The sequence below is a fragment of the Monomorium pharaonis genome, chromosome 8 (assembly GCF_013373865.1).
Source record: "Monomorium pharaonis isolate MP-MQ-018 chromosome 8, ASM1337386v2, whole genome shotgun sequence".
In the NCBI taxonomy this organism is placed as follows: Eukaryota; Metazoa; Arthropoda; class Insecta; order Hymenoptera; family Formicidae; genus Monomorium; species Monomorium pharaonis.
In genome coordinates this window covers 20099269-20125110 of record NC_050474.1, presented here as the reverse complement: position 1 = coordinate 20125110, position 25842 = coordinate 20099269, and the positions used below count along the sequence as shown (strand labels likewise).

The window sequence follows — 25842 nt, the reverse complement described above, 5'->3', positions numbered from 1 at the left end:
GACAAAGAATATGGAGAACAAGTAGTTATGTAATTAAGTATGAATTTGATATAATTTAAATTTAGAAAATAATGAAATTATGAAAATTTAAGTACGTCCACTAACGATTTAAGGGATCCATCGATCTATAAAAGATTTGAAAGTTTAATTGTCGTGGTATCTTAAGGTAAATAAGAATATAAATAATCCCATTTAATATTAAATTTTATTCTCTTTGTGTCTGTATACAACATGCATAATATATTTGAAAAATAATTAAACATTAATTTTTTAACTACTTATGCATTATGACAATTGTTTATTTATGATGACAGAAGTTTAAGAAACATTGATGATCTGCGCAGTATTTTACTATATTGATAAACTAGTAAAAGTAATTAATGCTGTTATTTATTTCGGATTTGTTACTCATGAAGGCGTAGTAGTTTAGTGTAACGAAACGAAGCGGATAGCATGTGATTTGCAATAATTATTTAATTATAAAATGTCATCTATACTTAAAGATAGAACCTCGATGCGAAGGTTAAGATGATACAGCGGCGGGGCATAATCGATTACTCGAGATAATAACGGGGCGGCGGATGGCGGTCAAGGAAAAGTAAACGGAAGCAGCTAAAGAGAAAAGACAAACAATCTTGGATCCATTTTTCTCTTCTCCTTTCTTTGTCCTCTTTTACGTTTCTTAAGAATAAACGTAAAAGTAGCATTCCGAGTTCACTTTAAAAGAATTTTTCGAAAGATATTTTCAAGCAGGGGTTCGGATTGAAACACTGAAAGGACAAAAAAAGGAACAGAAAAAAAATCAAAACGGTATTATAACATAAATCATAGTCGACAGTCCAGCGGATTAGTGAGAACGAAGTGTATTACCTGGCATTGAACAAAAGCAAACATGTTCTGTCGGTTCTGTCTCCGGTTAAAATTCCTCCTCCGTTCCCGCTTCCGCTCTTTCCGTCCCCTCTGCGGTGTAGGTCAGGGAATCAGCCGTTCGTTGGTCGAACTTGGCGGTTGCGATTGTCAGTGCGAGAGACCGAGTCGAACGGTGGGACCCGGTAAATTTCCCCGGCCACGCCAATTTAGCGAGGTGATTGACAGACGGCGGCTTGATGGTGTTTGACTTCGAGCTCGCTCCGATAGTATCAGGCAGCGACGAGTTACTTCGATCGAATGTTTTCCACTCGAATCGCCTTGAACCGCCATCGGCGTTCCTTCAACTGTTGCGTATCGCGCGATAAAATTTCCGACTGTCTCATCGCATTATTCAGCAATTATCGCCGTGCACAGGAATAAATGTGGCTCAAGCGATTATTATGCACCACATGTTGATAGAAATAGAGGAAAAAAATTCCGCGGGAGAATTTTCAACGTTGGTTTCGCGAACAATCGTGGTCGGGATAATGGGTATTAAAGGAACGGTTAAAATCTTCGTGTCGACTTATAATAGATCGGCTAGACGCGTGAGAAATTTGCGAATCGAAATGTCAACACAAAAGAGACGAATCATTTTTATTTCACCGCGACTTCCAAATCGGTCCGAGTTCTGGTCCAATTTTATGAACTCGAATTTGGTCAAGAGTTTATCCCGAAGTGTTCACACGCTCGTGCTATTTTCAGTATTATGTTATTTTAAATTTAGGATTTTTATTTTCTAAAACACAAATACGTTTTCAACGATAATATTATCTATAGAAATTTAACAAAGTTATTCCTGGGCATGTCTTAAAAATGACGACCCTTTTTATTTACAGACATAAAGGGAAAAGATTCAATTATAGATTGTGAAACACTACAGATTTATTTACTCGTTTTATGACGATAAGAGAGAACGCGAGGAGTATTTTAAAGCGGATGTGGAAAGACTGTTTTATCTAATTTTTCGAAACGAACGAATATCCCTATAGGTTTCTATTTTCATGTCAGATCGGGTTCGAAAATCTAGACAACTTTCGGAGACTGCAGGCTACATTTTCGCTCCTGTCATCTGATCCCCGGCCGTGTTACAATGTAACAGCGATTGTTACATTTTCGCCGGGCGCGGGACCGCGCGTGTATCGATCCGGTGCATTACATACAAGACGGTTTTCGCAGCCAACCGCCCGCCGAAACCGATAGACGCCGTAGCCGCCGCCTACGTGTTAAGTTTTCGCCGCGAAGTCTCTCTCGTTTGGAAATTAATCGGGCAGACGAGATCAATGTACGAAAACGAGTTTTAACGCGACGTTATACACTTTATCGTACGCAGTGGGGCGGGGAACGCAATTGGCAATTTTAAATCCGAGTCATTTGCGGGTGAAACCCTCGCTCTCCCGCTCGACCCCACGCGAGGGTTAAAGGATCTCGCCGGCTAAGCGGCTTCTTTTTGTTTCTGCAACCGCGTAATGTATTCAACGCGCGCATGTATGTACGAACATATGTACACGCATGGTATAGGCTCATACATGGCGAAATCAGCCGCGTGCAATTAGAGTCTCTCTTGCTCTCTCTCTCTCTCTCGTTCTCTCTCTCTCTCTCCATCTCTCTCCTCAGAGGGAGCGAATTAATTGGCGGCGTCCGATTTTTTTTTGTTGCGACGCCGTTGAATTATTTCTTCGTTACATTACGCGCGATATGTTAATTATCGTAATTACGGATCGCGAAACGCGCGTATATGCATAATGCAGGTGTCTTGTCGTTTTCGCGCAATGTATCCCCAAACAAATTGCCGCCGCGCTTATTACTCATAAACGACGATTAATCGTCACGGCTAAAACAGTGAAGCTTATCCGCTTTTAATCATTTACACACGCCGGCTAAATAAATACCACCTTTGCCGCGAATGTAAGTTGATGCAGATCATTTATTAACGAAGCCCTTTTTTTCTCGGAAATCGATGTGCATATAAATTTTTTTGCTCCGTGAGATTTGACCGGGCTTCATTCCTATATTAATCGTACATTATTTATTAGCGGAATTTATTTTATAATATTTCGCCTTTGCGTTTTTATCACCGTGTTTCCCAATCGTAAGCGACGACGATTTATTGAATCGCTAAGCTTAGACCGTCGTCTAAGCCGCGCCCGCCGTACTTCTCTATCCCTTCGCGAAAACTTTCGGTCGCGAAATCCGAAAAGAGTGACTCGTCGAACATCGTAAAAGGGTTCCCCTTCATTCCGACCTGGCGCGGACGGCGACAGCTTCTGTTTTGCCTCTCACCCGCTCTCCCTCATCCCGTCGTTTCGCCGACTTATATATACATTACACCGCATCGAGCACGAGCCACCACTACCACCCAGCGGTACGCGAGACGGTGTCACGATAGTCCACTACCATTACAACCGACGGCATTGCGCCTGGCGGCGATCCGCGTGGTGCGGCGCGGCGCGGCGCGGCGCGGCGCGTTCGGACGACGGAGGTGGAGGAAACAGCGGCGGCGTAGGAATCGCGGCGGGGGACGGCGTTGCGGGGGAGAGAGGGAGGAGGAGATGGAGGAGCAGGAGGAGTAGGTTGCGCGCGCGGCCATTTTGATAATCTCCCACTCCTCCGTCTCGCTCCCTCCTCGCTGTATGTACGTGTGTATCTCTCGATCCGATATAACTCTCGCTCTCTCTCCCCCTCCCTCCCTCCCTCCCTTTCGCGGGGGGTTTCCCTCGTTTCAATCTCTTCCCGACTGCTCGTCGTTCTCTTTCTCTCCGCGTGTGCACGCACACGAAAATCGCTTGCTCGCGCGCGCGCGCGCGCGTGCGCTTTTTTCTCCTCTCCTCGTGCTCTCTCGCGGCGTGTGCATCGAGCTCTCGTGATTCTCTCTCTCTCTCTCTCTCTCTCTCTTTCTCCGTTGAAAGAGCGAAGAGTAGTAGTCGGAGCCGTACCCGTGACGGTGGTCGCTAGTGTCGCGGATTTTCCCCTCCGTCCCACCTTCCCGTCCCGCTTCCTTTCCCACTCTTCGGCTCTTCCTCGTTCGGTCTCCATCCCTCTCCACGCGCGCTCTCTCGGATCGCCCGACACGCGCTTCGCTCCTCTCGCGTACCGATACACAACGGAGCACCCACATGTACACGCGCCCGCGCGTCGCGTCTATCTCGCTCCCATCCCGCGCCCTCTGCCCCGTCTCGACCGGAAGATGCCAGTTTCTCGTCGACCATCGTCTGGTGCGGAACGCTCCACGTCCGCGCTACGTTCGTTCGTTCGTTCGTTCGTTCGTTCGTTCGCTCGTTCGCGAGTCACATCGTCGCTATCTCGATAACCCGCCGTCGATTTCCAATTCGCGCGAGTGTGCGTCGAGATCTTACGTGTACATGTGTATGTGTGTGTGCCGCTTAAAAATAATCGCGTAGAGAGAAAGAGAGAGGGAGAGATAATCGCGCGTAGTCTCTCTCGCGAGACACGCAGTGTGTCGGTGCGGATATCAGGGACTCCCCCCCCCCCTTTCCTCCCCTCTCTTCTCTTCTCCCCGAAGTGCCGCTTTCCGCTTCTCTCCGCTTTCAATCGTCGGGTTTCCCGTCCGACTCGTGATCGCGTCGTCGGGATATGTCATCGTCGCGAGTGTTGCCGCGCGACAAATAATAAAAGTTCTCTCTCGTCGCCGAACGCGAGTGTTGCATCCCTCCCTCCCCCTCCCCCCTCCCCGCCCTCCCCCCCGTCTATTTTTCCCGGTGCGCGAAGCGGGAGCAGGAGCGCGCGCTTCTTGGATTAGCCGCTCCTCCCCTCGCGCCGCCGCTTACGTCACGCCGCGCGAACTCGGCGAGAGAATGAGAGTGCCTTCGCCGTCGCCGTCGACGAGTGCCCCGTGTGATTACCCCGGTAATCGTGGTGATAACCCGACGTCGAGATCGCCTACGACGACGTGGACGACAGCAGGCGGCGTCATCGCTCCTCGTTCCTCCTGAACGCACGGTGAGCACGAGTTCTCTTCTTCTCCTCCCTCTCCCCCCCCCCCCCTTCTCCTCCCTTCCCGCGCGACCTACCGTGCTACGTAGCTCGTAGCAGCGGTTTTATTGCGAAACGACGCGTAATCAGTCAACGCTGCATGCGCGGAAAACCGAGTCGTGTTACCGCGCCGATAATGGCGTTGATTTGTCGGATCGAGCGGGACTCCTCAAGGTCGCGAGGAAGATGTCGAAGAACGCCCGGCGAGTTCAAAGATATCGATCTTACGCGGTATCAATATCGCTTTGTTACCCCTCGATGGGGATTCCCTTACAACTCGCGCGAGATTATCTGACGTCGGCCAGCGATTTTTGACACTTGGCTAACTTCACGCCGTTTGTTCTCGCAATAATTTGTTCTTTTCCGAGATGACGCGCTGATACATTCGAGAAATCGAGAACGTGAGAGCCCTGCGCGTATCTCGCGCGATGGGAATGTCTGGCTTATTTGTAGAAAGCGATACGCAGCTGGTGTAACAATCGATTTCTCGGTAATCGCGGACTGACGCGAGATCATCGAGGAGCGGCGCGGTGCCTTTTCAAAAGGCAATCGTTCGCCTGTTTGAAAACATCGTTTCAATTGGGGCGACGTTATCGGGGCGGCGTTATCGCGTTACGTTTGCCGTGAGCGTTTCCTCACGTTGACTACGCGATGCAAATCGATACGGGAGAGACAATCCGCGCGTCATCCGCAGATATCCGCCGCCGCCGCGTCGGAAGCGCCGTCCCACAGTGCGTGTCGAATGTCGCGTCTCGAGATAATCGATCCGGAGGCTCGAAAAGTCCAGGGTCGTCCGGCGCGAGCGATTAGCTTTCGGTTCTGGCGGGACCGCGAGATTCCGCGATCGATCGCCGACACGTGCAACGACATCATGGACTTTGCATCGGGCGGGAGAGAGAGAGAGAGAGAGAGCTGGCGACTCCTTATTTTTCTCGGCGCCGATGGAAAACCGACGGATTAACCGACAGACGTGAGACGCGCATCACGATGACGTCGCTCGTGATTGATTATTATCGCGGCGATTGTTCCGTCCCCTCTCCGCGCGTCTCGCGTATCGCGCACGTAGCCGTCTTCGCGATCGTCCGCTGCACCTTCCTTCCGTTACTTTACATCCGTGACCGATAATCCCCGTGGGATACGGGCGCGCTGCGCCAGGTGTCGTATCGCTTGTATCAAAACTTTTCCAACTTTTCACGGCCCCCCGGAATTTTGCAAGCTTGTTTACCCCTCGGGTGCGGTTGTTGCATTTTATTGCATATGCGAGTAACGGCGTCTGGGACCGATCGCTCGATTTTACCGCTCGAAAATCCAAAAGCCGGTGCAAAACAGCCGCGACGTTATTGTTCGATTCGACGCTTAATTTGCGCGACAAAGGCAAAGGTTTGCCAAAACGGCGCACCGGAAACAATGCGGCTCGTGCGCGCGCGCGTGCGTGTGTGATTCATCTTCTGCGGCGTTAACGTTGTCAAAGCTGCGCTTTTGTGAATCATGTTTGTGTCCAATGTACGCTCGCCGTTCCGGCGGGAAATCCGTCGTACGGCGAAAGAAGAAAGCAATTTTCTTGCCGGCGCTCTGTCGTCACCGGACGATAACACTTTGTCGTCGGGGCGACGCTGTTGTAGCTCCAGCGCGTTCGCTCACATTTTAATGCGAATGGTGGAATAAATCTCCGGTCGAACGTCTTGCTTCGGTCGTCCGGATGTTAATTTGGTTTTAAGGACAGATTTACACTGGCCCCATGCAGTTACGAAAGTCGCGTGGAAGGTTTAGCCATTTGAAAATTCGTGTAACACACACCGTGTGCTTTATTTCTTTGTGAAGAAAAAGGAGTCAAGGTTAGTGTGGAAAATCTGTTAAGAAAAAGTATAATAGCTATTACACATCTGTCTGTAAATTCTCCTTTAATGCAAAAGACCACCTTGTGCCACAGCTCGGAAGTAAATAATGGTTTGTTCTTCTTTCACAATGGTTCGCAGCTGACGGAAAAGCATTTTCGAAAATAAGTGGACACAGCTCGAAACAGTGACACGTTAAACATCGAGCACCTTAAGATTCTTTGTCACATTCGGTGTCATTTGCCATTCAGCTGAGCCTTTGAGATGGCCTTTTAACAACAAAGACACTTATTATATTAATTACTATATTGTTGTCGGAAGAAAAATAAGCTACAATTGACAAGAAGTATATAATACGAAAAATAATTAAAAGTTATGTAATTTTATTGATCGTTTTTTAAATTTAGGTTTAGTATTCATTTACAACGATGATTTAAAAAACGATAATTTGGTACACGTGTCACTACGTAACGCTCTTACTTAGGTTTATCGTAATATTGAATTTTTACTATCTTTTTGTTAAGCATTATTAGTTGCAAATCGTGGGTTAAAAAAAATATACGTATACACAGCGCGAGATGTAGATGTTGCGCTGCTTTGAGGAAAACGTTGAGGATGTTAGGAGCCACTTTGTGCTACCGCGTTGCAAGAAGCAGGAAAAACGTCACAGGTCGTTCCGAGCGACGTTTTACGGCCGATCCATCTCTGTCCATAAAATAAATCTCGTTATTTTACGAACGGGCCGCGTGTCCTGGATTTTCTTTCCCGAGACTTTATCGTTGTCCAAGGACGATGAATCTTCTCCGCTTCGGCCGCATTTTTCTCAAAGCATAACGGATAAGGAAAGTGCGTGCCTTTGTTGACGTTGTAGAAGCGGTCAAAGGGCTAATTGTGAAGAAAGATGAGAATGATATAATGAAGAACAAAATATATAGAGCCATTTGTAGACTTTATTTGAACGACAAGTTTTTCACTTGACCTCTATGCCGATTTTTTCTCAGGTAAAATTTTACAAGGGACAATCCTATTGAAATGCTTTTCTTATATTTTCTTCATTATCGAGTATCTTGGTAAAGTAAGCATCAATTTTATGGGAAATTTAATTTTATTATCCTTCGTGAAAGGAAAGCTAAAAAACAAAATGATAGCTGTATAAAATGTTATATTAAGCTTATTAAAATTATTTATTTGTCATAATGAGCGAATCGTATATTGATGTGTTTTATTGTATTCTTATGTAGATTGTATTCTTTTTTTTTTCTCATTACCTTTCCACGTTTCTATATATAATACTGTGACGAGGAAGGAATGATTCTCATTTAACAGAATTTTATGATCTTGAAACTAGGTCTTGAAACTTCTCAATTCGTCATCCTGTTCCGCATCTTCTTGCTTCTTCCAACGTTGTCTCGCTCGGATTTTCTCGTCGTGCCATACGGTATATACACGCTATCACGTACACGACCCGATTTCATTGGCTATCTTCTATTTTTCATTAATAATAATGCGTTGTGTCGATTAGAGCTGGTCGACATGGAATTTTATTTCTCTTTCTTGCCGAGGCGCGGCTACAGTTTTAGATGTGTCGATAGTATCTAATTAATTATGCCCGACTGAACGAAGTGTTGACGTCACTAACCCAACGTTATTTTTCTCGGAACGTGAAGCATCGAGAGTATTTGTCGTCTCTTGTTACCGATAACTGTGCGATTTGAGAAAATAAATAACAAATAATTTAATTTCATAACCGTGTTATTAATTTAACGAAAAAAAAAACCCGATTTGTATGCTTGTGAATCTCTCTATACTTTATGTAATTTTTTCTCATAACAATATTCATTCTTAGTTGAAAGATTACTTTATATCTGAAAAATGTATACACACACACGCATATGCGTATTGCTTCTATCACCGTACAATTTCTCAATTCTTTTCAAATATTCAAGAATTAATGATCAACGGTAAAAACTTGACAGATATTTTTTTTTGTTTGATCCAAAGAAATTGTAGTTAATTATATAGGAATAATAAACGCATTTTTTTTTGCTGGCGTCTTTTCTTCCTGCTCGCTATCGCATGTCGTCGCGCTAACTTCGCGTTACGTAAGTGAGAAGATGAGAAGGAAGATGATCGAGAGGAGGAAGGAGGATCCCGAGAACTCGTAGGTGCCTTTTAAAAATGGCCGAGTGAGACGCATCAGCCTCTGTCAAAAACATCAGGCAAAGCGCCTCTATTACTGCCATATGTACGCACATTTTATTTCTGTATTTCGACTTTAAACGCAAGAAAAAATAAGCTAATATCAAAAGATATGAATAACATTTTTTTTAATTACTATAATAAGTTGGAAAAATTAGAAATAGTGATTTTTGTATTAGTTATACCTTTTTGGGAATCCAGGTACTTAAAACTAGATGATAAAGAAATTTTATAGAGCAGTTTACATAAATGTTGAGCACACACAAGGTTTTATATATTTTTTGCATTTTATTTAAAATCATTCATCTTTGAATTCAACTAAATAACAACGTAACTTGTCATATATTTTTCGTCACGACAAAATTACTCGGAATGCTTTTCAAGATTGCAGCGCTATTTCCGTCATAGGACATTTGAAATGCGTCAATGATTTACGAGTGCAGGTCCCGGGTCTTCGGGAAGGGAAATGCAGGGAAATAAGCGAAAACACTTTAGTACACTCGATAGGGGAAGGATGGGATGCAACGAGGGCGATAAATTTTATCGGCGTTACGGACGCGTGCGCTATCTCGTCTCGCAGAAAATTCAGGATCCACGCGAAGAAAGTCTTTTATGATGATCATTAAAAGCGTTTGGTAGAAAGACGGGAAAAATCCCGCCGTCGTAAAAGTACCGAAGAATATAGTTGTTGCCAGACGGTGAGACGCGACGACGAGGACGACAGTTCCCTCGGCGAGGAGCCCCTGAGTATTGTCGTCGCAGTCGGCCTCCTCGAGTGCACAAAGTGTTGCCGCGGGGCGTTCGACTTCATAATAAAATTACGACTTCGTGGTACGGCTAATACGAACCGAGTTTGTTCCTGTGCGGCTTACGAGGCACACTCCGCTTGCCGTGTCAGGTGGATTTGATTTGATTTGAAAACGGCATTTGAGAGGCGAATCGGCACGAACGACATGATATATCCGACGGCATTAGAGCGCTCTGATAATGTCCGATAATGTGCATCACTCGTCCGTCGTGATAATGAACGAGAATGAATTGAGTGGGCCCCGATTGAGTTTCTGATGTATGCGGTTGATGAACAATTCATTATTATTATTATTATTATTATTATTATTATTATTAGCGTCATTTATTTAATGCACCGCGGTTGATTCTCTCTATCAGATGATACCATATTAAAGTAAAAGCTTGAGTATTATAGAAATTGGTTTCAAGTTCTTTGATGACACGAGACCCACCGTTGCGACGTAAATTCAATTTTCCGGCTACTTTTTTTTTTAATCTTACAATTCTTGCAAAGCAATTATCGAATTGTAGGTCATTTTTAAATAACGCTCTATATTCGAATATAGAGTACTTGCTAATTGACCCAATAATTAAACTACAATTTTTTACATTTAGTTTATTTATAAAGTGACGCTATATTTGTATTTAATCTCGCGAAATTTTATAACTTTTAAAAATTTCTGAACATGTGATAAAGATCTTGATTCTTGCACATTTCCGGTTTAGAATGATTTTTTTTCCTTTGACAAATGACCTCCGTTTTTTTTGCGAGCAATAAGCATTTACAACATGTATTCAAGCTCGTCACCGAGCGTGTTGCTGTTGTCCGCGTTACGTAATCGATTATGCCCACAATGAGTAAGCCATAACTGAACGTACGGATTTCAATTATGCCGAGGTGATACGAAACTGAAACGCGTTGGTCGACTGCCTTTGGCATTGTTGCTGGATGCGTTCAATGCTAAACGGCAGTAGAAAAGAAAATCGGAATCCCGACCTAGTTGAAAAAAAAAACCCGCCGTTGGTCCGTGAACTCGATGGCCGAAATTTCAACATCGGGCTATTTTTAAAGGCGAAAGCCTTCTCTTAGTCACAACGGTCTGTCAGTTTCCGTGGACGATCGCACAACATGCTACATTCACTGCTATTACTTCTATTATTATGTATTTCATTCATAATAAATGGAGACTTTATGTATCATTTAATGTTAAATAATACAGTTAAGTTTACGATACAATTAAAATAACTAATTCCATTAACAGTGAAAAATTACGATTAGGATTTAATTTATTAGTGCCAATTGGTGACGTCCTGCGAGCGGGGGAAAAAACCACTTTTCATTCCTACTAATATTAAAGTCCGAAATGCATATTCTAATATTCACGATGATCGACTACTTTTATTTTCATTAAATCGATATTAACAATCGAATCACTTACATTACAAAAATATTTTACTCTAGAATATAATGACATTTATTATATATGTCGACAAAAATGCAATTATATCGCACCGCGTACGTTGAAAGCGTCGCAGAAACGTTTTATGAGCCGCGGGAACGTTTTGGGTTACTTCCGCGAATAAAAGATCTCCAGGTTAACGAGCGCAATTGGCTTTTCTCGCGAAAATCCGCGTGTTCGAGCGAACAGCGACACGTATTCCCCCGTCCCTCCCCCGGCATTCGTGGAAAACGGTCTTCTCCCGCGTGGCCGCGTTTAATTCCGCGCGAAACGCCGAAGCGGCGGCTTAAATCGCTTTAATAAGGAGCAGCATTCAAGGAGATTAGCGAGGAGCGGCTGCGTACGCTGTACGAAACTCGTGGCTTTCGAAGGCCGTCGCGCGTCTTACTGCCGCCGTGCGAAACGATGTCAGTGTGTCAGTGTCAATGGAGGCGAGTCATCGGGTCCGCCGCGTCGTCATGTCGATTGTGATTCAACGGGAAGATTATTTCGTTAATCCGCCGTGTAATATCGGCCCCTACCGATAACGCAAGTGGGAGGGAGAAGGAGAGGGAGAGGGAGAACGTGGGCAATGCATCGCACGTAATGTCTACATCATTAGGAGAGATTGAATCCATTTCCGATAGTCTCTGTCATACGCCCGTGTCGACACTGTCGCGCTGCCACGAGCGCAATCGGGTTTAGGTTATTTCGGGTTTCCGGCGCGACCTCGATACTCTAAAGATACATTAACACGTGCGAAATCACGTGGATTTGTACACGGTGGACGAGGCTCGGATAAGATTTTTTTTCGTTCCGCGATGGAGGGTCATGGAGAGGCATGCACGCGCGACGAATTAGATCGATATTTGATAACGGCAAATATTTATTTGCTCTCTCTCTCTTTCTCTCCTTCTTTCTCTCTGAAAAATACAATAGTTTAAGCGCCGCAAGACGTAAACAACTTACGTCGATATTTCTGCCGCGATTCGTAATACGAAGCTATAAAGTCGAGCAAACAGAATTTCGAAAGCGGGAGCCATGGAATAATAGATTCGCGTATTAAGTCGGCTATTTTCTAAGCGTATGTTTTTCATCATTCCGCAAAATTGCTTTTTCTTTACCTCTCTCTCTCTCTCTCTCTCTCTCTCATATACATAGACGTACACATTAAGGTTTATACCGCGGCACGAATTCAAATGCGTCATCGGATGATAAACACGTCGCCGCGCGGCAGCGCGCAGCGAGTGCGGTAACAGCGATTATTCGCCTTCGTAAAATGACGATCTCGCTGCCGCTCTCGCGCGCATCCTCACTTTGCTCCGCACGATTACATTCTTAGCTGTGCACACAAGCGCGCGGTGCGCGACACCGCTTATCATAACATATTAATAGCGGCGGCGTAAGCTTAACGGTGGCAGAGCGGAAAGGGAGGGAACCGGGACGCGAGAATCGGGAAGGAAGGAGAGACGAGGGGAGAGACGTACGCCGAATCGTCAGGAATTTGCGATCCGCCGTTTAGCCTTCGCGCCGGGCTCAAAATAAACGCGACAACTCACTCTCGCATCTCTCCCGCCTCGTCTCCTTCTTTCCTGCTCCTTCAGACCTCACGTATATCGTCGTTGTCGTCGTCGTCGTCGTCGCTTCTCGACGGTTGCGCTGTACCGTTTGTGCAATATGGTCCGATGCAGCCGCCGATGCGCCGCCGATCTCTCGTGATGAGTTTCCTTCATGGACTTTTAACCTCGTTTTATCTTTGAGCAATTGTACGGCGGGGCTCTTTGGACAACGTACAATATCCATGTGTTGGATAAAACGCTTTCACGTGTGTGACACGTGTTTAAAACGCCGTGCATTCCTGCGCGTCGAAACGTAGGGATTTTAAATGGTAAATGAAGGCAGCGGAGTACGTTTTTTTTTGCTTTCCCAAACAGGGAAAAGATGATTCAGGCATGAAATATGTTTAATCAAACAAATTCCAATTCACTCTGGAATAATTGAGTACATACGTTCGAACGCTTTTCGACTGTACTGAACCTTCTTTGACGTTAAATCAAGAAAACAAATTGAATAATATTAGAATTGTCTTTTTTTTTTAAACAAATGAAAGTTGATATAAAAACGACGAGTAAATACACGAATTAAAAATGAGACGTGTTCAGAGGCCGAGTGCGAAACATTGTCGGAATGATAGAGGCGTATATACATTTAAAGAAACGTAATTGCCCGTGATTAAGAAAAATCCGGGCGGTAATCCCTCGATCGGGATTTCGTTCTCGCGTGCAAAATGGAGAACTTTAATTTGATATTCACTCTCTCGATCGTCGGTGTAATATTTTTAATGCAATCGAGTTACAGAATAGAAATAAACGCGGCCAGTGACGCCAGTGCGATTTTTGCCGCGAATGAAAATCGATTGCCGCTAGAGCTTTAACGGGCTTAAACCGTAGCTCTCTTGTTTGGCGATGGTATTTAGTATTCCGTTGTAACGCGCTATTTTAACTGGGAGCGACACGGGTTTCTTGACGCGCGCGCGACGCGCACTCGAGAGATCTAAAATGGACGTCGTCAGTCCTAGTTCGCGTTAACCGGAACGCTCTTCTCCCTCTCTTTAGCGCTCGCCGAGTGGTTAACGAAGCCCGCCGCGCGTCGAATTCTCCACACGTACGCAACGCGCGGCGTGTGCCGTGTATACCGTATACACGTGAGCGTGTGTGTTACGTGCAAGCGTGCCGTGCGGTCTCTCACCCGTGCTCGCTCTCGCGCACGGACGAGCGTGGAGGAGGAGAGGGATCTTTAAAGCGCGCGCGACAGAGACGGACGGGGCGCAGGTTGTCTTTGTCGTTTTGTTGGACTTTACCCTTGTCTTTGTACGTCGCGAACAAGAAGCCGTGCTGCGAATTCAACACGTGCAAATGTGTATTCGACACGTGCAACTTTCGCGGATGCAGGAAGAGATCTTGGCGGTAGTCTGTCTCCTCGGCAAGGAGACGACGCCGAGGACTTCCGCGACAGCGTCGAGGGGAAGGTTGGCATCTCGCGAAAATTTGGTATTAGGAGAAGTAATTCTTACCGAAGCAAACGATCGCACGTCGCAATTTAAGTAGTTGTCCTTCATAATCGCGTGGAATCGTAACATTTCCTCTCATCAAGTGTAAATGTGATTTTTAATTCGACGTATGTGTTTGTGTCAAACTAGGCAAAGAATTTGAAATTATTATAATACAGCAGGTACTCGAATTTTGTAAATATCATTTCTTTATTTAATCGCTCGTTTTTTATTTAATGGCCGTTAATTGGCAACGCTCATTTAAAAATTATAATTCAGTTTAATTATTTAACTTTAAGTAACTATTGTTAATTTTCATGATTAGTTAATTATAATAAATTTGGAACAGCGAGGATAAATACATTATTTATCGTCTTTTAAAATGATGTTTTATTACTTTTTATTATGCAACATTACGTAATAAATCATTGGATAGTTTCACTAAAAAAAAAAAAAAAACCAGGAACAAAATGGTTAATAATACGTGTGTCGCAGTGCGATATGAAGGAGACGTATCGAGATTGCTATAACGGGCGAATAAAATCGGCTACTTCCTTTCACATCGTCTCCTCCCAGTCCGATCGCTATAGGGAAAATGATCGGGCATTAAATCGCCGTGCTATTCGACATTCGAACGTCACGCTGACGTCGGCGCGTGCGACCAGGCGGCACGAGTTCCTTCGTGGAAGCGTCACACACATTTCATCACGTGACGTGTCGTAACCGGCTCTCCTTATCGCCGCGGCTCCATTTTCACTACACTATATACTACACGAAAACAAGATTGCTTCCAGCCAGTTATTGATTCTACAATGCGTTAATGTTATCGCACTCCAAGCGTTGTTCCTTGCCTCGGTTATTGTTGCTCTTAAGTTTCCAGTATGCTCGAACACGTAAACATCGTTAAGATACACCGCACGGGTAATCGGTAATGCAATTTTTTTTTCACAACGTAAGGTACATTAGTCAGAATTTTACCTTAATCTCGCTTCTCGTCTCTTGATTTTCTGATCGTTCAATTTTTGTAATCGAATTATTTCGTCTGTTCGAAATTGTATCGCGGCAAGGAAAGGGGGGGGTTGCGGGAACGGGGGGGGGGGGATTCGGAACACGATGCTCGTTCGACGTTTACAAAGTAGCGAACCGAGCGGAAAGAGTCGCGCAACGGCGCTTGATGTTCCTCGTAAAACATGGCCACCGGTGTTTTATTGGCCGACCGAGAAGACGATCCCTTCCACGTGGTGGGTGGAGTCGATAACGCAATAATCCTTTATCGCGCAATTGAAAAGGACGGAACAGGATCGTGGGCGGAGGGGCGGGCAGGAGAAGGGGGGGAGGGAGAGCGGAAGGATATTCTTTGGTCATTGAACGACGACGAAGACGACGGCATGACGTTTTTACGGACCGACGACATAAATCGACTTGCCCGCGAGTCGGATAAGGAGCGCGGGAGAAAACAGTTTTATCCGCTCGAAGCACCACTAGTGATTCTTTCGATGGTAGTTTCCTTCGTGTCCTTTGTCTCCGGAGGATTCCGGCGGAAAAGGAGGGAAGGTAGGGGAAAGGCCACCTTCCCTCCCTCGTCTAAAATGCACCGGGACAATAAAGCTGAACGTAGCAGAGGTTTTCGTGGCTGTAAGATAAACATGAGTCGTATTACATTATTATATATTATAAACAGGAATAAATATCTAGGAGACTAGAACACCAATGAAACTAAAACGGTTTGTTATCTATGTGAATTATTATGGTATGAAATTTTTTATTAGTAAGAGCAGGCCACCAGTCATAAGTAGAAATTATATAAATAGGATATAAATAGAGAGAAGGAAATAAATTGCATTTTAAAATGCTCTTCTCGCTCGTTAAAAACACACGCAATTGTGTTTTATTTTACGTTCATATTTTCCGATACCGAGTACAATTTCCGAAGAAAAGAGACTTTTGAAAAAGAATTAAATTCTGAAACGCAAGACGGACGGGCGGGCGACTTGCTGTCGTCACGAGAGGCAGCGTGAGGAAGCTTATTGACAATGTTGGAAGCTATAACCGCGAGAAACGGCTGATAAATCGCGTTGAACGGAAGCAAATCGCGGCATCCGCCGATGAAAACGGCGATAGCTGAGGCCGGTCTATTACGTGTAATCCGGGATTTAAAGTCAAGACGATGGATCGAGACGGATTAGAAACTCGGAGTAATAGACGTCGAACGGATCGGAGGCGAAGGGGGAGGAGGGTGGCGTGCGGTTAAAGGCAGATCAAGTCGGATTTTCGATTTGTGTTTCGTTCGTTTAATCACCGTTTATATTCCGCCTTCTGTATACATTAATTTCACTCTCGGCTCGCTTTTACATGCCCGGAGTTTATATACGCGCTTCCTTTCCTCGTTTCCTCTTCTTTTTTTTTTTTTAAGCCCGCGCTAAAACTTTTATGGAGATAACAAAGTTGTTAACGTGAACATATTCAAATGTTCACTCGTTTTTTGGTTTCTTTATATACGTGATGCTACACCTAGCATCAAATATATCAAAACTCATGTTGTATCATTAAATTATTAGATTACCAATTAGTGTGTATTTTGTTTCGCCCCAGAGAATTCGCTTCTCTCTCTCTCTCTCTCTCTCTCTCTCTCTTCCGCATGTGTCTTTCTCTTCTTATCGGCGAAATTCGAATCGCAGCTGGCGAGGGCCGCTTTAAATCATCCCTTTCTCATTACCATTTCAAATGGGCCGCGATTAACGCGAATTAATTATCTACGATGGCAATAACCCGCCTTTGGGGCGGATCGGGGCGCCGTGCCGCCGCTGCTAAAACGTTCGCTCGAACGAGGAGAAGAAAAATCCACCTCGGGGTACTCTCGCTATCCTCGATATTGAAAAAAAAAAAATACGGCTAATTCGGCTGCTACTACGTCGGCCGCGAAAGAGGCGCGAATTAATCCACGGAGGATTAAATCGATCGCGACTCTCGTCGGGAATTGGAAACGCTGTTCGGAGAATCGCTGGCATTTAAAAGTACATTAAAATACAATAAAACTTGGAGTACACGCGCACCTCACGGACTAAACCGTAATAATGGACCGCAATAATGATAAAATAAGTCGTTTATTCCAAAATTATTTATCTCGTGTAACGGCCCTCCTTTTGAAAAAATGATAAAATAAAATTTGAATTGGGAATTAAATCTTCAACACCTCGTCTTGAGAATTTATTATCTTTTTTCGAGCATACATTAATAGTACAGTACTAAAATGTTGCAACAGGTGTTTCCTAATGAAAATTGATTTCATATTTGTAAGCTTTACCGTTGAAATTTCAGCGAGAGTCGTAAGTGAAGATGATGCGTGAATTGATGAGGCGACATATTGCATAATCTCCCACCAATAAGAAAGTTAACTTGCTGGCCGAGGCGCTCTTATGATGCGAATGTCCATCCGTAATAGTATTATCGCCTGCATATTCATGACGTACCGTCATTCGGCGCGAGCAACAATCACGATCGTATAGCGAAATACACGGCGAAATGTCGAAATCAAAAGGGCAATCGATTTCGCTGCTGCGAGAGCGAACCGGTGATTTCGGTGGTAGAGCGCGGCTCTCCGGCAGCAGACGCCACCAATGTCGACGGCGACTTGATTGTGCCGGATTGTTAAACGAACGTTTTTGAAAACTGTCCGATCCATTCCTCGCGCGGAGACCTCATCCGGGGTTTCGATCGCGCAAATAACCGACGGAGAGAGTATACGCCCGCCACTTGTCGAGAGCGGTTCGAGCTCGTTAGCTCGATGAACTTCGACCGTTCTGTGACAATATTCCCAGATATTCAATAAAGCCGAGCGAGCCGATGTGCGCGCCGGCTTGGAATTTTATTTCCTCGCGCGGATGGAGCTGTTTTAATATCTCTCACGTATAAGAAAAGAGCGGAATCGACGAATCTGACGACGGGGGAATTATCTCGATCTAAATGTTCGCGTCGATTCTTGTTTAGGATGAATAAGAGCTCGAACCAACGAGAATTAAATTAAGTTCGGGCACATTGAGTTAGATTTTAATTGACAATTGAAACTAAAATTTCACCTTAGCAGCGTGCGAACATTTCGGAGCTAGGGTGGACCGAAATAGAATAACTATATACGAGCGTTCTAATTCCGAAAATCAGTTTACTCTGTCTATGAGATCTTCCTTCACATTCGCCACGTATTTTTATCCCGAGGAGTTACGAAATCCTGATTAACGACAAACGACTTGGCGAGAAACGAGCACGGTTTCTTCTGGCGTCGATTTAGTTAAGAGTATACTTTCTAGTTGATTTAGCGAAGCATGAAGCCGCGGCGCGGCGAAGAGAAAAAGAGAGAAGGAGCCCGCGACGACACCCGGGAAGAGGGGAGGGGAAGGGCGGAGGGACGCCGAGGAATATCCCCCGGTCGAGAAAGTATCGCGCGACGCGACGACGAGGAGACCGCACTCGGCCGTGGAAATATCCGCGCGGCTAAAGCGTGCGCCGTCCGCGAATGCAGGAGTGCGGGAATGTGTACGTGCGAAAAGGGATTCTGCACGGGGCAACGGGATAAATGCATCCGCCCCGCAAGCGCGCGCGCGCGCGCGCGCACACACACCGACAAATAGAGTCGTTCTTAACTTCGCTCGATTATATTACGGGTTCTCGAGAAATTACCGAGTCGCTTACACGCACGACCGGGGACGCGATTAAACTTTCCGTCAGATATCTCTTGCCGTTACGGATACAAGCTCGAATTGAGGGTCCAAATGTATGTACGTCTGGGACGAAGAAATTTTGGGGGAACTTTGAACGTTTTTTTCTTTTCAAAAAATTAATTTTAATTACAAAAAAAATTATTCTATGCATCTCGAAATATGGAAATATGTATAACGTAAGACAATAACTGCGATTATCACGTGATATTCTTCTACCCCTGAATAATTATTAAAACTCTTTTTCAATGTCTTGCGACTTGTTAATTTATGCCAGTGATTTATTCACTTATCGCGAACAGCTCGCGACCTTTTGTACTTTGTATGTAACGCATATTTCTTTTCTTCTTATACGGAATCGGTTTTTCCTATCAGACGTTGTGCACGTGCACTAAAAGAATATAATACTTCTCGATTGTACGTTTATTATGTCTGTCGTGCGGGAAAAGTCCCTATCTCGATTAAAAATGAGACCGCACTTTTCACAGCGCCACCGTGCTTTCACGCCGCGCATGCTTTAACATAAGTAATGTATTCGGAAAAATTCTTCCATAAACATATCAGAACGTGCGCCTTGACAAGTCGTTCGGCGACAGATAACACACGTACGAGAAGGAAAACCATCCCGACCGACCTTTAAACGTCTATTTAAAGCATTCTTTGTCCTATATTCGCCATTTTAATTGCTTTACATGTTACAAATTGAAATATACAAAAAAAATCAAATAATTTCCACTGTCGTTGCTCGAGTTGTGGAGAATTACCATTTATAAAACAGCTTTTTCAGAAGAAAAAAAAGTAAAACTTGCTTTATTATGCATATTGAAGATAATACAATTTCTTTTTCATCTGATAATTGTAATAACTTAGTCCGTTTAATATTTTTTCTGTAAATCAGGGTGATTATTTATAAATAAAAATTATTACATCCAGAGAGTTCTATGTGACTTACATTTGTTTAGACTAATGTAATGTAGAAAAATGATGTTAGATTGGTTAGATAAATGATGTAAGATTATTTTTCTACACAGTCTAACTTTCAGTTAATCTAGCAGTTACTACAAACGTCGTCTATGAATGGCAACGATCGTTACAAAATTGCAGTGTTTCGTTCTGTACGTAACACCGTCGTCACCGGAAACGCGACTAAACAGGTGTTTGCGTCAGCTGCGATCGCCCTCGCTGTGCCTCGTCACGAATCCCTTCTGTCCCTGGGCTTCGTCTTCGCCTTGTCTCGACCCGTGCTCGTCCGCTTCCATCGTACGTGCTTTCTAAAAGGCCGGTAGTTATTCTCGGCGGTGCGTCATATGAGCGAATTCCACCTCCGTGAATTCGCTTTCCATGAAAGACCGGGGGACGTTCCCTGCTCCGGAGTACTCGCGTCGCCGATGTACTCGCGTCTGAATATCGTAAAATTATACCAATAACGACGAACGATCGCAATTTTAATCTAGGAAACCTCAAAGAATCTTTCTAAATGGCAATCAGTATATTGTTACCGATTTTCAGTGGTGTACTTGTAGCTGTGATAATTAATGAATACTCACTGTCTTGTGGTGATTTCCACTTCGGAATTAGTGTATTATCACTGAGAGATCAGTATTTATTTCACTGATTGATAAATTATAAGTATTTTCACAGATTTCGCTGATTGTAAATTAGAAAGTACATTTTATTTGAATTAAATTAAGTTTAATATAAATGTTAAGCTTAATAAATTAATTAATTAAATTAAATTTTTAATATTCAGTTTAATATAAATTTAATAATCCCTCTTTTGCGGGAGATCGGATGGTGGGAGTAGTATTTTATATATCTTCTGGATGAGGTAGGTTTTTGGAATCAGTCGAATATGATCATGTTTTCATGTGTCGTTAGAGGGAGATCCAAGAAATTGACGCTGTTGTCTATATTTATTTCAAATGTAAATTTTATTATGTAATGAATCAAAGATCAATTAATCAATGTATGCAATTTTATTTTTAGCGTGGACCGAGACCGGCTTCGGGAGCGAGAGCGACAGGCCCGCGCGGCGATGTCGGTCCAAGCGGAGCAGGCTGCTGCGGGAGGTGGACCTGATACGAGACACCATAACAACGCGCACGCCAGCATACATGTCTCCCCGCCGAACCTCTTCCGTGCCCCCGTTAGGGTGAGTACACTTTTTATTCTGTCTCGAACTACTTTTCTCCGCCACCGTGTTGTACTTCTGCATGTATTCGCGTACGGTGATATCGATTATCTTTCTTCGCAAATAACGAGCTTGTTCAAAATCGTAGTAGATATTTTGTTCTTTTTATTTCTGAAATATTTACGGAAAGAATTGTATAGATATGGAGAGCAAAATCTGATGTATGTATTTTTTTTAAATTATTTTCAAAAATTGTGTGATTTTCAAATATCGTTGCTGGTACTCGTACACTGGTCTCTATGTGACCAAAAAATATTTTAAATATAGCTACAGAAGCGTTACAAACTAATCTAACGCTGTATTGTGATAAAATATTATTTTCGCGAATAGAAATAAAAATGGCTACTGTCTACTGGCCGTTAATTGTCAACGCGATATACTTTTCCATCTCTCTCTCTCTCTCTCTCTCTCTCTCTCTCTCTCTCTCTCTCTCTCTTTCGATTAAGAGAACAGCGTCATGTGTCAGTTAAATTGACACACCAAATATTTTGCGGTTTTTTTCCTCGGCGGGATGATGCCAAAAATATTTCTGTTCGGGGAAATGAAAGTAGCGACGAATACCGGCCTGTCGATCAAATTTCGCCGCAAACGATTGTATCTCGCCGCGCGCGTTTAACGATCATACCGGAGCTCTAAAACGGCCATGAGTTTATTTTCCCTTAAATGGCATTTTATTAAGCACGGCTGTTCGCTTGTTACTCGCGGTGGTTGCGAAGTCGCGAATAATTAATGGGAGGGAAAAGGCGAGAGAACGTCGGGCTGACGTTCATTTCTTACCGTTTATCTCTCTTGTCATATTTATTCAAGCAGAATTCCCCGGCCCTGCGTCTGATCGCTTAATGGATCCTTTCTCTTGCGTTTTAAGAGCCATTTCGCCCTTTCTCGCCCTGTCTTTTCACCGCCGTCTAGTTGGTAATCGTAGGCATCTCGCCAAGTAGATTCACTGACCGCTTCAATTAACGTTAACCGATAGCCTCCACCCTTCCCTCTCCTTCTCCTCGGCCTTGTGTATAAATCTACCGTAATACGCAGAGCGCTTAATGAATTTGCTCTCGCTCGCAGTCATTAACGCTACTCAATTTAAATCCATGAATAAGATATTCGCATTTACGCTCCCTTAAAATGCCGACGATTATATTGTCGTGGGCAAATTTTACGAATGAGTTAAACATTAGCGTTGCAGCGGTTGTAATCTTCCAATATCGACACGCGGAAAATTCCAATTACTCACTCGAGGCACCGCAACTCCCTGCCAATTATTGTGTACAATTTAATCGGAATTTTATCGTCCCCCGGGAATCTTTCTTCAAGCAGAAACGCGATTTCAACGCAAATAATCGCTTCTGTTGTCCAAGCCCTTCCTCTCTGCGTTGCGACGAGTCTTTTCGCGGCATGGAAAAACGAGTAATGTACTCTGCACCGAGATCCCTTCTCGACCTCGAGAGGTCCAATTTGACCTTTGCGACAGCCATTGTTCGTGACGACGTTCTTCCCGTTACTCGTTACTCGCGTAACTCTCAGCGTTACGTGTTGCGCAAACGTGGGCGTTAAGTGTGCCTTGATGCATTCATTTCGCAAGACGTTCAGTTCGCCTCCCTTTAGACTTTCTCCTCGTGCGTCCTTTGTGAAACGTTTTAGGGTTCTTGGGTACTTTATCCATGAGCCCTTAGAGGTCTTTTCCGATCTCAATCTCGAATCTGGCACGGCCGATAGCGGCAACTACCCTAAGGGCCTGCGGGGAAACCTCACACGGTCGTTATGGTGAAGTCAAGAACCCGCCGGATCATAAACATGACCTTCTTTTCTCCCTCTTTCTTCCCTTCACTTTTACCCCTGGCTCTCATCCCACCCGGCTCTCACCCGGGATTACTTTCGTCGAAATTTATTTCTAATCTGCGATTCTTGGAGAAAGAGATGATCCCCTTTCGGGGAATCGTGCCACAAATATGAATTGAAAAAAACCTCCTTTGCTGTCCAAAACGACTATCATAGAAGAGATTATCTCAGAGATCGCGTTTCGTTTTGATGGCCGTTTTACTCTCGAGAGCAGGTCTCAGACGGTGAGATTCTACAGATAATAATTCTCAGTTACACCTAGTAACAGTTACCGTTTCTTTTCTACGCGCGAGAGTAAGAGCTCTTTATACCGAACGAGAAAAGAGATTATTTCATTAGAGCGACGGCGGTGAAAGCATCGATAATGACTGATTGAGTCGCGCACGAATTTCCGTGCGATTGAAATTCTCCATTTCGATCTTACAACCGGTCTGCGACGACGACGTGCCATTAAAATTGGCATTTGGATATTAATGACTCGTTTCCCGGTCATCTTTTTTTTCTAATGTATGGCGATAGACACAAGATAGAGAGAGAGAGAGAGAGGAGGAGAGATATTCTCGACTTCCTTCGACTTGCTAAACCGCTTAATTATGTAACAACATTCTCTCATTACGCTCGCGCAATATCACCCCGACTTTGGACTATCGCTAGTACTCGCTTTCGCGGGGTACGAACGAACAAACGAACCCTCGGCCATGCTCCGATTGGCGAGTCCTTTCGCGTACTCAACAGGTGTTTTCTCGACTTTTAACCTTCCTTAATGAGCGCTTTGCGAGAATGTGGTGAGCGAGCGATCCGATTCTCTCGAGAGCGTCTCGATCAGCGAGGAATTCCTTCATTTTCCGTAGATAATCCATTCGTGCGCGTTTTGTTTTGCCAGAACGGAACTTTTAATTTTTCTACGGGACCCAATAATCGTCCGTGAAGAGGAACGAAGGGGAACCGATTTACGCGCTTGTTAGCTCCTTGTATACATTTTATTCGCGCCCTGTTATTCGTATTGATGTAATAACTTTATTTTAATTCGTTGAAGCGAACGAGAGGATCAAAGGCACAACGCCGTATGCGTCGGTTTCTAAACACAGTTATTACAAAGAGAGACATGTCGTTTGTGTTTTCTTCAGCCGCGGCTGAAAAGCTGCTTGATCGGCTCTCTAACAATCATAACTGTAACCGCGCGTTAGTAACCGTACTACGATGAGTTGCGAAGCCGCTTAGCGTCTTTGTCGTCCAAGCGGAACGTAGAGGCAGGCAGAAACGGGACGCTAGGTAGGATGCGGGAGGGGGAAGAGGAAGGGGGGAAACGAAGGAAAGGAAAGTAGACTGGGAAAGCAGGAGAGAAGGGACGTAGGCAAGAGAAAATGGCGCCGGCTTCTTACGAGTTCGATCAGCTTTTATGACTTTGGGTTCTCGTTTTCCTTTTTTTTCCTCTCTCTTCTTTCTCTTTGTTCGTCTCTCTCTCTCTCTCTCTCTCTCTTTCTCTTTCTTTCTCCCTGTCTCGCTTTTCATTCTAAAGCGAGGCGCAGCCGCGAATGGAAAAGCGGATTCCGAGCGACTTTTCCACGACGCGTCACGTAGCTCGTCTACCGCGCGGAATACCGTATCTGGATAGCGTCGTCGTCGTCGTCGTCGTCGTCGTCGTCGTCGTCGCCGCGCGCGCACTCCACCAATATCGGGAAAACGTGACGCCGTTGATGCACCGACGTGAAATATCGACTGCAATCTGCGGGATTATTCACGCGCCGCGGAAATATGCGCGGCTGGTCTGCTATATGCTGTTTGCTTCCCCTCCGTAAGAGCAAGTGCGTAGCTGATCGAACTGATTAACGAGGGAACGCGGCATTCGAATTGCCGAATTCCGGTGGTGCAAAACGTAAGAGCCGAAGAAACGTTCCGAACATCACCTCTCCGTTTTCCTCTTCGAATTTTATACACATTGGCAATGGGAATCTGCACTTCGCGCCGTTATATTTTTATGGAGATCGTTATCCCGGCTCGTCCGTCGCGAAAACTTTCCCGAATACGCGCGTGCGCGGGATAGTTTATCGTGCTCCAGCTCGGGTGTTTAAAGTTTGTCGAGATTAAAGCTCGCTAGTTTGGAGATTAGCTGGTCCGATAAATAAAGCGCGGGCGCGCGAGAGAGAGAGAGAGAGAGAGAGAGAGAGAGAGAGAGAGAGAGACGCTTTTAGTTGTGTTTTCCTAGCACAGGAGTCGGATACTATGGTCTCTAATAGTGAGGTTGGTCGATGAAAAGCGCGGCAGGAAGGATTTTCTCGTATCTTTCGTCGGAGCAAATTGATTAAATAAAAGTATAGTATTGATAAAACGGTGTACGCGTTTTTCATTAATCCTCCGTCTGTACACTGACCCCGAAAGGGAACAAGCGAAATTTTTCACTTGTATATACAAGATTGGTGATAGACGGCGCTTGGCTCCCCTTTTAATAAATGACCAAAGTAATTATTAAAATGTAGTCACTCAAGAGTAATTAGGATTTTTTTCAAGTTTTTTTGCATGTATTTATAATAACATTTTAAAAGGGGGACAAGACAAAAAGGGATTGGTGTATCGCGTTGGTGAAAATAAGTGTACAGACGGAGGGTTAAATGAACACTCGTGCTCACTGGAAAGAGGGCGATTTATTATCGCGTCCGAAATCCAAACTCCGGTTTCTCCGTCACCTCGCGAGATATCGTTTTATGCCGGCGCTTCGGAACATCGCAGATGGGAGGCGGCACCTCGACACGCGAATCATTTCGGAAATAAAGATGCTGCGCGCGCGGCGAAGGAAGGAGGGGGGGGGGCGGGGGTGGGTTATTGCGCGAGCATGAGGTTCGACGCGCCGCGGCTGCAACGTTAAGCGGAAACCGCCGCGTATTTATTACCG

At 44.6% G+C, this 25842-nt stretch overlaps 1 protein-coding gene across 2 annotated transcripts in view; it reads left to right on the top strand.

Annotated features, from left to right (window-relative positions):
- Positions 1–25842, top strand: part of LOC105830530 (AF4/FMR2 family member lilli) — a 152463-nt gene that overhangs the window by 20541 nt on the left and 106080 nt on the right. The window contains exons 1-2 of one of the 2 annotated variants that reach the window (XM_036291591.1): positions 256–4869; positions 20912–21077. In XM_036291591.1, the coding sequence (XP_036147484.1) occupies positions 20961–21077 (117 nt within the window). In that variant the 5' untranslated portion in view covers positions 256–4869; positions 20912–20960. Of the gene's footprint in view, positions 1–255; positions 4870–20911; positions 21078–25842 lie in introns of those variants that run through there. The other variant, XM_036291590.1, reaches the window with a different exon arrangement.